The sequence below is a fragment of the Platichthys flesus genome, chromosome 10, assembly GCF_949316205.1.
Source record: "Platichthys flesus chromosome 10, fPlaFle2.1, whole genome shotgun sequence".
In the NCBI taxonomy this organism is placed as follows: Eukaryota; Metazoa; Chordata; class Actinopteri; order Pleuronectiformes; family Pleuronectidae; genus Platichthys; species Platichthys flesus.
Window position 1 is genome coordinate 1,094,119 of NC_084954.1, and position 14,293 is coordinate 1,108,411.

General features: G+C 45.7%; 1 protein-coding gene across 1 annotated transcript in view; it reads right to left on the minus strand.

Moving 5' to 3' along the window:
- akap6 (A kinase (PRKA) anchor protein 6) overlaps positions 1-14,293 on the minus strand; it is a 129,298-nt gene that overhangs the window by 47,755 nt on the left and 67,250 nt on the right. The window contains exons 14-15 of the mRNA XM_062397922.1: positions 11,231-11,349; positions 6,025-6,145 (exon numbers count right to left, since the gene is read on the minus strand). Of these exons, the coding sequence (XP_062253906.1) occupies positions 6,025-6,145; positions 11,231-11,349 (240 nt within the window). The remainder of the gene's footprint in view (positions 1-6,024; positions 6,146-11,230; positions 11,350-14,293) is intronic.

The following is a 14,293-nucleotide window of genomic DNA, read 5'->3' on the forward strand; positions in this document are numbered from 1 at the left end:
TCCTCTCCCTCTCTCTCTCTCTGGATGGAGGGAGGTTGGGAGCGTTAACAGCACAGCGAGGATTGCAGCAACAATTACATGTGAAATTAGCCTCGCCTCATAGCCTGCAGTGTAATTCCAGCCTTCTGAGGCGTGGCAGAGTCATCTGTCTCTAATTAAAGATTCCCTCTCTCTCTTTCTCTCTCCCTCCTTCCCTCAGCTTCTCTCCCTCTTCCTCTCCTGGGTTGAAACTCATCTTCATCCTCTCTCTCTCTCTCTCTCTCTCTCTCTGGGGGAGGAGCGTGAGTGAGAAGGTGCGTTTGAAAACCTGATTCAGCTCAGGTCGTGGTTTTCAGAAGGTGAAACAAATTATTTCCTTTTTATCTGTTTTAATTTCATTTTTCCCTTCTTTCCTTTCCTTGATAATTATTTACGTATTATTTTATTCATTCTCTCAAATGTATTTATTTTCTCATCACAAGACTGAACAAAGACGATTCAACCAGTTTCCTGTTTGTAAACTCACTGGATTCATTATTACAAATCAAACGCTTTACAAACCTGATGTGATATCAATGCAAACCTGATTCCTTCAGGACACTAAGAGCTCTGACCTTTGACCTTTAGACCGCTGTCGACTTTAAGATTGTTTCTGAGGAAACATTCATGAAAATATACTTTTAATTTGACCGTCTGTTATTCCACATGAATTTAAACCCAAACCCAGACGTCCCAGTTTTCCACCTGCACCTGAACGCAGCCTGCGTGGCACCGGAGACCGTGACCGTATGCAAATGTGACCTGATCCGTATCAGGCGAGTCGTGCACGCACATCTAACAACCTGTGATATACACAAAAGAGTGTCGCACACTTTGTTGACACAGGCAGATTCACAGGAAATGATCAAATCTAATGTTTGAAACCTGAAGTCCTTGTTTTAAATGTAAGCCGGTACATTCACGTAAATCCTACATTTCCATTCTATCGTTCATTGCACTCACTGCTCCTGATTGATTCCATATTGCACAGAGATACAACAGAACATTATGGGATGGTTTGAATGACGGAACGAGGAGGACGGAAGCGAAGGAAAGAAAGAGAAGCAGAAAGAGCTTTTCTGGAAGAGCTCAGAGGATCGAGGGCTTAAGCCGTCTGTGTGTTTCTCAGGCATGACTCTCTACTGGAATATAACCCAGACTGTGTGTGTGTGTGTGTGTGTGTGTGTGTGTGTGTGTGTCTGTGTGCTCAGCCTCCTGTTGAGGTTGTGTACTCTCACTGTTGCCCTCAGGGTTTAAGATGGAGACACACTGAGGACAGAAACACAGGCTGAGAGACGAGTGTGTTTTCTATTTCATTTCTGTCTTTCTCTGTGTTTCCATCTTGTCTATCCTCTAAAGACACGTCTTCACTTTGTGTTACTTAGAGTTGGATGTGTTTACATTTGAAATGATCATATTGTGTGTATAATGTCCACATGAAGACCAGCGGCTTCCTTTCCTCTGAATTTAAACAGGTACTTTCCCCTGGAACGTTCCACTGGCTGGAACCTTTGGAGGAACCATCACAGGAACCAGCGGTGGGTTAGGAACCTTTAGGGATTTTTCCAATTGCTAGAGCAATAAGTCGCTAGCTCTGTTCAATCAATAATCCCAGTAGAGGCAGTAAAATATGATTCTCCTCCATGTTAATAGTGTCTGTCGCTTTATAAGACGTGCACTACTGCCCCCAGCTGGACTGGAGATGCAGGTGCAGCCATCGTGTGGACATGAGCAGAACAACCAGATGTCATTACGGCTTCAGACTGAAACACATTGAGACCCGCCTGCCTTCTGAGGGCCGTAAAAACTTTATGGATGTTTACGTTTCTTAGAGCAAGAGGGTTGGGTTTAGAGTGAGAGCGGTGGATTGGTCTCATCAGGGACCAATGATAACGTCCAGAGTCAAATCTGTGGTTCAGGCTTTGATTCGGCCGATGTGACAGACGCTGGTTTTGGTGAGATCAGATATTAAAACATATTGTGTGAACATTTAACTTGAGACTTTTCAGATGTGTAGATGAAGAACATGTCCTCGTTGTGTTAATAGAGTTGTGTTATGTTTCCTTCAAAACAAACTCACTGCAAATGAGTCGTACAGAAACATAATTCATCAGGTTCAAAGAGTTAAACTGTTTCATGTGGAGAAATAAAGTCGTGTTGTTTTCTCTCAATCTATCAAGAGTGTGTGTGTGTGTCTGTGTGAGTGTGTGTGTGTGTGTGTGAGTGTGTGTGTGTGTGTGTGTGTGTGTGTGTTTGTGTTTAAGTGTTAATCAGTTCAGTGTCTCTCCTGGTTTGGACTACAGATAACCAGACAACTACTGAAAACACTGTGTGTGTGTGTGTGTGTGTGTGTGTGTGTGTTTGTGTGTGTGTGTGTGTGTGTGTGTTTGTGTTGTGTGTGTGTGTGTGTGTGTGGCCTCAGACAGAGCTCCTCTGTCGCAGCAATACTGATTGGTTTTGGAACCCTGTTAATGAGCAGGTGTGTGTGTGTGTGTGTGTGTGTGTGTGTGTGTGTGTGTGTGTGTGTGTGTGGCCATCTCTGCTGCTAAATTCTCATTTCAAATAGCCCATGGTGCCCTGATAGAATGCTGGGCTGCACACACACACACACACACACACACACACACGCTCCTGATAGCCACTGTAATTAGTTGGACTCGGCTGGAACTCGCCACAGGGAGAAACAGAGCGCGAGCGTCTGTGATGACTTAATGCAGCGAAATGTTTTCAAATGAAACCTCGAGTGAAACTTCTGATTCGTCCCAGAGAGGCCATGCTGCTCAGAAACCGTCCACTGATCTTCATCTTCTACGTGTCCGGCTCCTCTTCTTCATCCTGAGATCTTTGTGTTCTTCAGGTTTCACGTCCTCGTCCACACGTCCACTCGCTCACTGGGAAGCTTCCACTCATTGTCCTGCTGGTTCCTCACATGGACTGGGAAGCAGAAACTGTGGAGAACGTTTCTCAGCCTCTCACATTCAGCTCCTCTGGATGATCTGAGGAGATCATCTGAAGTGCAGGTCTGGAAGCAGCTTCACAGAGAACAGAAGCTAGTGTGGTTTGATGAATCTGGTTAAAGACCAACAACAAGACTGGAGCTCAGTGTGAGATGTAATCCTGCTGACCCACAAACACACAAACCTCCTCCGTGTGATGGTGACTTCACAGTTTAATCAAATTATTATAATTATGATATTTGATGCTCACAAAATAAACTATGAAACTACGTCCAGATGTTTCTTTTGTCTGCAGAGGTTAAAAAAAGATGGAAAGAAAACAAACACACGTGTCAAAATGCTTCACTCGAGAGAAACATCAACACAACTCAACTCTTCTCAAAGACTTTTTGAAACACTAACTTTTTTAAGGTCTCAGATGATGTGTCTCCTCTTTTAAATCATTAAAGACCTTCCAGTCGTTCAAAAGACTCTCGGTCCAAACTCAGTGGAGTGTGTGTTGGGTTCACACCACACACACACACACACAGACAAACACACACACACACACACACACACACAGACACACACACACACACACACTCCTCCTTCCTCTCTGCTCTCCAAGGTTGATAAGTGCCCCCATCGAACATCACAATAAACAGTAGAGCTTCACTCTGCCAAGCCGGGCTGCAGAAACAACTGTCAGCCCAGCGCTCCTTTTCCGGAGGACACACACACACACACACACACACACAAACAGACACACACCTCCAAAAAGAACAAGTTTTGTTGGGCTCTGGCGTTACTATGGTTGCAGGGTCGAGTCCCCCCCCCCAGCATTTCAGGGGAGCACAGCGAGGTTCTGTAACGTTCACATGGAGGCCAAAAACAACACACTGCAAAGAACATGGGGGTTATCCAAGCTCACACACACACACACACAAACACACACACACAGACACACACAAACATACAAAAACATGTCCTGCAGTAGACCCGTGTTCGATTGACCACATGATCCAGGACTGTTGGATGATGTTGTGTTGTGTTGTTCATGAACTTGTAACAAAAGTCAACACACAAATCTCAAAGCGACTGAGTACAAATACAAATATACAAAATATTAAGTTGTGATTTCTGAGCTAACGTTCAATTTCTGGACCTTTTGTTTTTTTGTAAAATGCTGAGATTATTATTGACTGTTTAGAGAGGGTATACATATTTCAGACTGAACAGGTTTATCTAACGTTAAGATAATTTTAATAATCAACAAACCGTTAACTCACATCTGCAAAACATGGAGGAGGCAGAGTGTACTGCAGCCAGCCACTAGTTGGCGATAGAGAGACTTTGGCTTCACGTTCTGGAGCCGCCGTGTTCATTCTCCATCTCTGGGTTTGAGAATCGAGGATTTTAAAATAGAGAACCGGGCCCAGCGAGTGATAACCGAGTGATATGAGATTAAAATATCCAGAATGATCGGCGGCCTGTTCTCAGCCCTGCAGCCGTGACTCACTGAGCAGAGACAGTATCAGAACGCGACCTTGGAATCGGCAAGGAGACGCTGTCGAGCTCCACATCAATATTTTAACAGGAGAGTTGACACATCAAAAAAAAAGAGGATAGCGCGAGAGGGAAGGAGAAGAATGCCCAGCGATTCCAGAGGCATCTAAAATTCATGCATGCATCATCACCGCCATGAATATTCATACAGAGATGAATATTTAAGTGCAACTCCTATGGATAAAATTAGGTTCATCTTTACACTTATCAATAATTCGCAGGCCAGGTGAGTCGCATCAGATGCTGAATAAATCATGACTGCACACAGACACACACACACACACACACACACGTTCTATGATTGTGAGGAGCCTCGTGGACATAATTCATCCAGTGGAACTCTCGCTGTGACCATCACCAGTAAACACCGACACAAACCTAATTCTCTCTCTTTCATAGTTTCAAGCTTTTCTGCTTTATTTGATCGAGACAGTCAGGAGTGAAGGGGAAGGCGGAGGTAAGGTGACATGCTGCCTGAACCACACACACACACACACACACACACACACACACACAAACTAACACACTCATAGAAAAGTTCAGACAGAGAGAAAACGAGTGAGACACAAAGGTACATGCTTTGCAGAGGTGCCTTCTGGGTAAGCAGCTGTCAGCAGTTGGCTCTCTGAAGGCAGCATGATATTCACAACTGTATGAATACATTTATGTTTTTAAAGGTTGGTTTAAGGTGAAGTTCAGTGTATTTTACTGTGTTTACACATAAACACAGTTTTGCTCAATGAGCAACGTGCACGAGGGTTAATGAGATGAAATGAAGACGCCAGGTCGGGAAAGTGCAAGGAATGCGTGGAAGTGCCTGTGTTCTCTCTCTGACCAGCAGGGGGCGACTCCAGGAGTTTCTGTCTCAGTCTCTAGTTGCAAGTCTTCTTCAAACAGCTGATGATCGTTTAGTGAATTATGATCATTTAGAGTCAAACAGACCATAAAGCACCGGATGTGTTGGGGGGGGGGGGAGGGGGGGTAACACAGTGTGATTGCAGCTAGTACAGTCCAATGGGTGCAGGTGGTAGGTGTAGGTGGGCGTGTCCTCCAGCTCACATCAGGCTCCACCCCCCACACCTCCAAATATGGTTACTACTGGTTTAAAAAAAAACAAGATGGCGCTGGACTGCGTCAAGTGAAGTTACGACTTATGAACTTGAATCAACTTTTCTTTCTTTCTAGAAATTTGCCGTGGACACTTGTGGAGTCGTTTCACATTCAACTGACTTCTGCAGTTTGTATTTGCACTTACAGACACACACACACACACACACACACACACACACACACACACGTACACACACACCAGGAAATGGCTGCTGCTGGTTGGATGAGCTGCTACCTCGCTGCCAGGCTTCTGATTGGCTCACAGGACGTTGCATCACAGCGAGTGAAGCAGATGCTCAGATTCTACTCTGCTCCTCCTGAGGCGTCACATGACCAGTCCCTTCACAACCTGAACCTTCTGATCCACACAACAACAGACAGGAAACCGACTGACCTTGAACAGGTGATGTCTCTGCTCCTCTGACATCATCAGCTGGTGACTGTCCATCACCATGGCGTCCATGTCCATCAGCCAATCCCAGAGCTCCTGGTACTCGGCCTCAAACTCCTGCAGACTGAGGACAGAGAGAGAAAGAGGTTAACGAGTGGAGTCATTGTGTTACCTCTGTGTTCTACTTCCTATCATTGTCGTTTGTGTCCTCCAGCTGTGAGACGTGTGCGTCTTGTTATGTTGAAAATGAAGTGAGGGACGCTGACAGATTAAATTAGAGAGAGAGAGAGAGAGAGAGAGAGAGAGAGAGAGAGAGAGAGAGAGAGCGAGAGAGAGAGAGAGAAAGAGAGAGAGAGAGAGAAAGCAGAAAACTTCTCAAGTTGACGTGAGAGTTGAACCAAAGAGAGAAACGTCTTCACCTCTGGATTGTGTTTGATTGTGTTGTGATGCTGGTTGTGTTACTGCAGGAGAATCAAACATGACCGGGCGGATTGAAGGAGAAACAGTGAATCAGCGTTTGGTTTGTTCTAATCTCCACAAACATGGACGGTAAATAAAGATGGAGGACGTGTCTCCACCTCCTCCCACTGCTCAGAAAGGAGGTGAAACATCTCAGAACGCGTCCATCTTGTTCCGATGACGTCTTCAGGACCCAGAGTCTGAGCAGGAGGTGAGAGGAGCCGTGGAATCCAGCGACCAATCACGAGTCTCAGCCTCAACCAACCAATCAAGCGCTCCTGCCATTGACGCAGATGTTTCTTCAAGTGTTTCTGATCAGTTTGATTTGAATGTTTTCTAACTTCCTTGTCTCCTCCTCTTCTTTCTTCCTCTCCCTCTTCTATCCCATCGTATCTTCCCTCATCTTCCTCCGCCTCCGTCCTTTAACTCCCTCCTCCTCCTCCTCCTCCTCCTCCTCCCCCTCCTCCTCCTCCCTTGTCCTCTCACCTCCTCCTCCTCCTCCTCGACACAGGATCACATCAAATATTTATGCTGCTGGAACAGGGCCGATTGCTCAAACACACACATTACTGTCAGTCGTTTTGTTAAGGTGTCTGTGTGTGTGTGTGTGTGTGTGTGTGTGTGTGTGTGTGTTTATTATTTATATATGCGCTGGTTTCGGTCTCGGCGGGGATCGCCAACATGTTTCTCAACATTAGCGGTGAAATTGCTTGGAATTCTCCGGTCGCCCACCACGACAGTTTGACAGCTCTGTCAGGCCCACAGCGTTTCTACGACAATTCACTTACACACACACACACACACACACACACACACACACACAAAAAGTAAACGTACAAGCTGGCACACACACAGACACCAACCCCACAAAACAATTCCTCCAATACACAAATCAACACAGCTACTTATAATTACATGTACACACACACAGTTGGCCACATTAAACACTACACAAGAACACACACTGACACCAACAACACACAGCAACTGTATGAGTTGTCAAAGTAAACAAATTTAAACTATTAAATTACACAAACAATGAAACTGAGACCAGAATCACTGAAGCCAGATTCACATTGAACTGTGAAGTGAACTTGTTTCCTGTTGATGAATTCTCCAACACGTTGTGAAGAAATGAGAAGTGAACACATTCATTTAATAAAACCAAACAAAGGAGTTCACTTTCTTAAGATGTCCACACTTTTCACAACATGTCACCACTTCCTAAATGTCTGGATCTTCCTTAACTTTGAGAAATGATCAGGAGATTATAAAACCTTCTGAACTGGTTCTGTTCCTCCACCAATCAGAGCAGCTTTTCCAGACTCCTTCGAGGTCACACTGACCTTTGACCTTTGACATCTGATCAGGTCAGGTGACAACTGGTCAGAATCTGTAGAATTCCCTGAAGGAAGACTTGAGATTCATATCCCCCCCCCCCCCCCCGCTCAAACAAGCAGACACGTTACAACCATGTCCTCATTTTCAAAACCAGTTCTTTCTTCTCCTCCTCTACCTCTCGTCTTTCTAAACTTTCCTCTCCTCGCTCCTCTCCTCGCTCCTCCGTCTCTCCATCATCTTCTTCTCCTTTGTGACGTGACAGTAAAACATCTTCCCTCCTCCTCCTCCTCCTCCTCCTCCTCCTCCTCCTCCTCCCTCGTTCTACTCGAATCCCTTCTCTCTCCTCGCACGCCCCTGTCCTCCTCTGCAACTGATTCTCAATGAAATGAGACCCGAGCAGGAGGAAGTGAAGGAAGTGAAGGAAGCGAAGGAAGAGAAGGAAGTGAAGGAAGTGAAGGAAGTGAAGGAAGTGAGCGCTGCTTCCTTCCCCCGAGGGGGCGCTCCTCATTATGCGTTGAGGGGGGGCTTTACCGACTCAGGCAGATGAAGGAGATACAACACTCGCACAGATTGTTTTCTCTTGTCGTTTGTCGTCCCCCCCCCCCCCCCCCCGCTCTCCCCCTTGTTCTCACACTAATGTTAACTAAACGCTTTGTACGACAGGATCCTCTCGGGGAGGACGAGGAAACAGACACATCGGAGAGCGAGGAGCGACGCGGTGGCACAGCGGGGCTGCGTTCGATACCGGGACGGCTCCACGGCGTTTGAAGTGTCAGGTTCTCTCCGTGTCACGGCGAGCGGGGGGGGTGGCACAGCCAGCCGCTCTGACACTTAGCCACTAGAGGAAATTCAAATTATAGAAATCTATTATTTATTTCTATGTTGTCAAGAATCAAACAGATCCAGTGAAATTCAACACGTGAGTTATGTGAAAATCTATTTATTAGTGAAATGTCTTGATAAGTCAAAGATGTTTTAAAACATAAGAATATTATAATTGTGCCTGATGTGGATGAATGAAGGAATTCAGGTAATCAGAGAGAATTCTAGCAATTTTTATTTCTGCGACTTTTCTTGAAATCTGTCACATTACACGTTAGATCAACTTATCGTGTGTGATTCTGTTCAGAGTTTAAATGTCCGGGGGGGGGGGGGGTGTTTGTCAGGACACACGCTGGGTCTTCTAAGCTGGGATGGATTTATCATCCTCCACTTTCTACTTCCGTCTCTTTCTTTTCATTACTTCCCAAGTCTCTGTCTCCCCGTCTGCCGTGACTGTGATAGCAGCTGTAACCACTGACTCTAATTCATCATCCTACTCCCAGCTCGAAGAGGAGGAGGAGGAGGAGGAGGAGGAGGAGGAGGAGGAGGAGGAGGAGGTGTCCGGTGAGGAAAGAGAGAGAGAAAAGACAAGAGGGGGAAAGTTTAAGACAGGTGAAGAATGGAGAACGAGGAAAGGAAGGAAGACGTGATGATGGCGAGAAGAAGACTAAGACAAAAGAAAGAGAGGAAAGAATGGAGGGGGGGATGTGAGGAAGAGGAGAAAGTGAAAGAGGGAGGGGATGAAGGTATAGAGGGAAAGGTTGAATGAGTCGTAAGCAGCCGTCACCTTTCAGAGTTCAATTTATGAGGCTGATGGATTCATCATTAAAACACAGAGAGAAGAGCAGCACAGCGCCCCCTGCTGACGCCCAGTCACTCGATCGCCCATTCACTCATTCACTCATTCACTCGCCCATTCACTCACTGGACTTTTCAGGGATTTTTCTGCCATGGAACTTTCTCTTGTTATTAATGACGATCTGACAGATCTGATGTGAGATCAGTGAATAATTCAGACTGACTTTCATTTTCTTTACAACTGAACCAAAACCAGAAACCTCCACTGAGCTCGACTCACAGCAGCCGAAGAAAAACATGTAACATCCAGTTAATGCCAAACTCATCACACACACCACTGCACGGGACACACACACACACACACGCACACACACACACACACACACACACACACACACACACGCACACACACACACACACATCTCAGAAGCAGCAGCTAAGATATGAATGACCAATTAGTATCTAACACATCCAGAGCAAATTACTGAAACATTACACTGCTGCAGCCACAGAGGAGAAAACACACACACTCACAAAATGAATCTTTCATTTACATGTGTGTGTCTGTGTGTGTAAACAACTTATATTCCTTTTATTCAAATAGAGGAGTCCACCGTTAACAAAACGAGTGTGTGTGTATGTGTCTGTGTGTTTGTCAGTGTGTTTGAGTATGTGTGTCTGTGTGTGTGTCAGTGTGTTTGAGTGTGTGTGTATTTGTCTGTGTGTGTGTCAGTGTGTTTGAGTGTGTGTGTATGTGTCTGTGTGTGTGTCAGTGTGTTTGAGTGTGTGTGTATGTGTCTGTGTGTGTGTCAGTGTGTTTGAGTGTGCACTGTGACGACAACATCCAAAAAGTCTGCAGGAACAAAACATAGGATGGACTCTTCATTTGTCATTTGCATACACTCAACTTTGTGTGTCTTTTTTGGTATACTGTGTGTGTGTGTGTGTGTGTGTGTGTGTGTGTGTGTGTGTGTGTGTGTGTGTGTGTGTGTGTGTGTGTGTGTGTGTGTGTGTGTGTGTGTGTGCGCACGCCCTGTGTGTGAGTGATAACCGCGGAGGGAGGCTCCTCAAAGTCGAGGATGAAACGGAAACAGGCAGCGTGACCAAGATGCAGCTCGCTGAGCTCGGCCACAGCAGATTACTGCTGTTAACACTCATACTGAGTGTGTGTGATTACGTCTGCCTGTGTGTCTGTGTGTGTGCGTGTGTGTGTGTCTGTCCTTCTCATCGAAAAGTCACATGATATGTTTGTGTGTCTCTGTTGTGTTGTACTTGTACGTAGTTCGACTTTTCACTGACGCTCGGTCGGGGACGAGAAGTTAAGTTTTGTTCTTCAGCAGCTGGAAGTTACACACGTTGCTCAAAGGTACATCAGCAGGACGGAGCTTCAAGGTGCTCAAAGAAGATTGATTCTGTTGGTTCAGGAATCGAACCTTCAACCTCCCGATTTCCAAAGCACGGAAACAGAATGCTTGTGTAGTGGTGACATGCGGTATGGCTGAGTTGTTCGACACACACTGACCTAACGACTGTTTCAACACAATCACAACAAACTCTTTGTGTATCGTGAAAATCATCGAGCCTGAAAACCTCCTGAGCAGTTTGTCGTAGAATCGCTGGTCGTGGATTTCACTTCCTGTTTCTTCTAAAACCACGAGCGGCTCAGACACTCAAGACCATGAGGTCACTGTGACCTTGACCTTCGACCTATAACCTCCAACTTCTCATCAGATCAGCTGCAGTAACGGGACCGACTACACATCTGCTCTGTTGTGTTACTGTTGTTTACCTGTTGCTTCTGGCCATCTGACTGTAGTGCCTCCTGCTGGTGGACGAGGGGTAGCGCAGGCTGCTCAGCTTGACGGCCATCTGCTCCAGGGCGGCGCGCTGACTGGAGATCAGTTCAGTCTGCAAATAAAAAAACAGAAACCAGAGGTTATAGAAAATCTCTTAAAAAGAAATGAAACATCGTTTGTGTTGACGAGAGACTCAAATGAAGAGGAAACGTTTTTTTGTGTGTAATGTGCAAGATGGAATAAACGCTGCAGCCTACAGGGGGCGCTACAGCTGCAAAGAGACTAAGAGACGAAAGTGTTTGTCACTGACAATACCAAAATGAATTTATGTCTCACTGCAAGATGCAAACGTGTTTACAAATAAACAACGATACAAACTTAGAAGTAAATAATTAATTATCTTCATGATCAGTTAAATTCTATTACATCAGATCAGCAGAATCAAAGTAGGAAAGTGAAACCTGTGTGTGTCGGTCGTGTGTGTGTGTGTGTCTGTGTGTGTGTGTGTGTCTGTGTGTGTGTGAGTGTCATCCTCTGAGTGTGATTAGCTGTTTATTGCAGATGAATGAGATTCAGTGTTTTGACGGACGTGCCCTTTAAAGCCCGGGAGCGACCAACAAGCCACTAGAAACACACTCCAGGCTTATCCTGCACTCTCATCTCCGCTGACACACACACACACACACAAACACACACACACCTGCATATCCATATGTACATGTATATGCATATAAATGTGTCCACACACACCTTCATTACTCACACACACACATCTAACAAACACAAATTACCCATAAAACCCTACAAATACACATTTTGCATGATTTGCTTTTCCCTGGCGCAAATGACCACACACACACACACACACACAGACACACACTTACACATTAAACCGGCACAAATGCACACCACCGAGACACACGCACACAAATCGACCCTGAGTTGCTCCACATACATAACAGACGACACACATATTCATACACGGAGCGCGGATCTCAACTCACAAATGATCCGTCACACACAAACACACGCGCCACATCTCGACCCACTCGGCATCGAGACACAATCACACAGAGGCACTCAGCACAGCGCTCAGATGTAATTGCATACAAACTATATGGAGATGAGGCTTCAATTGAACCAATGAAGGCAGAGTGAGTGTGTACTAACAGACACACACACACACATGACCGCCGTGTTTTTTTGTCCTCATTCGGCAACAATCTGAATAAAGTGTTGTTGCGTTGCGTTGCCATCCGATCTACTTAGCGGACTCGGCGGAAGGATCTGAAAAGGTCATCCAATCTGTGTACGGCAGAGCGGCTCAATCAGAGAGCTAATAAACAAACCGGCAATACACAATCAACAGCACTGCCTGCCTGTGTGAGTGTGTGTGTGTGTGTGTGTGTGTGTGTGTGTGTGTGAGTCGGTGGGAGTGCGTTTTGTTTTTCTGTGTGCTGCTATTACAGAAATGAAACTAACTGGAAGCTCTCAGAGAAAATGTTTCTCACTTTGTCTAAACGTCTCTCCACTTTCATCCATCACTCCACCCGGCTGGCGCCCGGGTGGCGTCTGCAGCCTGTTAGCTGCCTGGTTAGTCGGCCGGCGAGTCGGTGAATCAGTCAACGTGTTCATTAGCTGGTTAGATTGTTGTTTTCTGTGCTAATGTGCTCCTGCGTGCAGCCGAGGCCTCGGGAGCCGGGATCACGTCTCAGAGGCGTCTCGTACAGGAGAGAGAAAAAAGCTTCTCTGCTAAAAGTGAGCGGGAGAAACTTATCAAGAAGCTTCAGAGTTTAAAATGAACTTTTGAATCCGTCTGTCGAAGTAAAAAATACTTTTATCATCTTTAAATATTCAACAAAGCTGTGATAGTTCATGTGGTGGGACGAGCGCTGTCCATGGTGCTGATTCTGACCACGTTATGATGAGCTGCTTTTCCAATTAAAGTCAGTTTAGTGTTTTCCCCTAACCCCCCCCCCCCCCAACAAGATATCACCAACAGAATTTCTAATAAAATTCATGTTTTCATCAAATTCATAATTAGTGGCTAACTGGGCTCCTTGAGACTTCAACAGTCCAGTTGGTCCCATTGAACCATCACAGGAGAAGAGGGCGTTAATTTTAAATAGAAACTCTGCGTGCGTGTCGGTGTGTTTGCGTGTGTGTGTGTGTGTGTGTTTGCGTGTGTGTGTGTGTGTGTGTGTGTGTTTGCGTGTGTTTGTGTGTGTGTGTGTGTGTGTGTGTGTGTGTGTGTGTGATTTCCTATAGAACAGCTGACTCTGGTGTTTCCAGTCTTGTATTTAACGTTGCTAATAGACACACGAATCAATAAGAATCTGCCTCATTTGATGAATATGTAGACAATCCCCTGACACACACACACACACACACACACACACTAGGAATATGTGTTTTTTTTGTGGATCTGTGTGTGTGTGTCTGTGTGTTGCACTGCGATGTGCTGAATCAAGTCATTTTGGGGCTTTTTGTTTACATGTCAGGGCCAATTTACCCAGCCTCCCTGGAAACCCTCACAAGCACATCTCCCTCGAGGTGAGTGTGTGCATGTGTGTGTCTTTGTGTGTTTACATGTTTAAAAACCCCTGTGTGTGTGTGTGTGTGTGTGTTTGCTGGCAAGTGCACATGTTGATTTGCTGCTGTGAAAATGTGGCTCAATGCCCTGCGTGAGTACATGTGTCCTCACGTGTGTCTGATAGTGTGTGTGTATGTGTGTGTGTGTGTGTGTGTGTGTGTGTTTGCTTCCTGGGGTTTTCCCGGGGCTATAACTGCCAATCAAACAGCAGCGTGAGGACTCTGAGCCGAGCAGCAGCAAATAAACACGCAGCAAGATCCCCAGCACATCCTCGGCTCTTCAGCGTGATTCATTAAAAACAAATACCAGCTAATTAATCAATACACAACTCAATCAACTAATCGTTGTGTTGAATCCATCAACAGGAAGCAACGCGTGTTCATTTGTGTTAAATAAAACATAATGTCTGCGTTTGAAGACACATTATCCGTCTCACTGCAGCCTCCTGTCCGGCCCCTGTGAA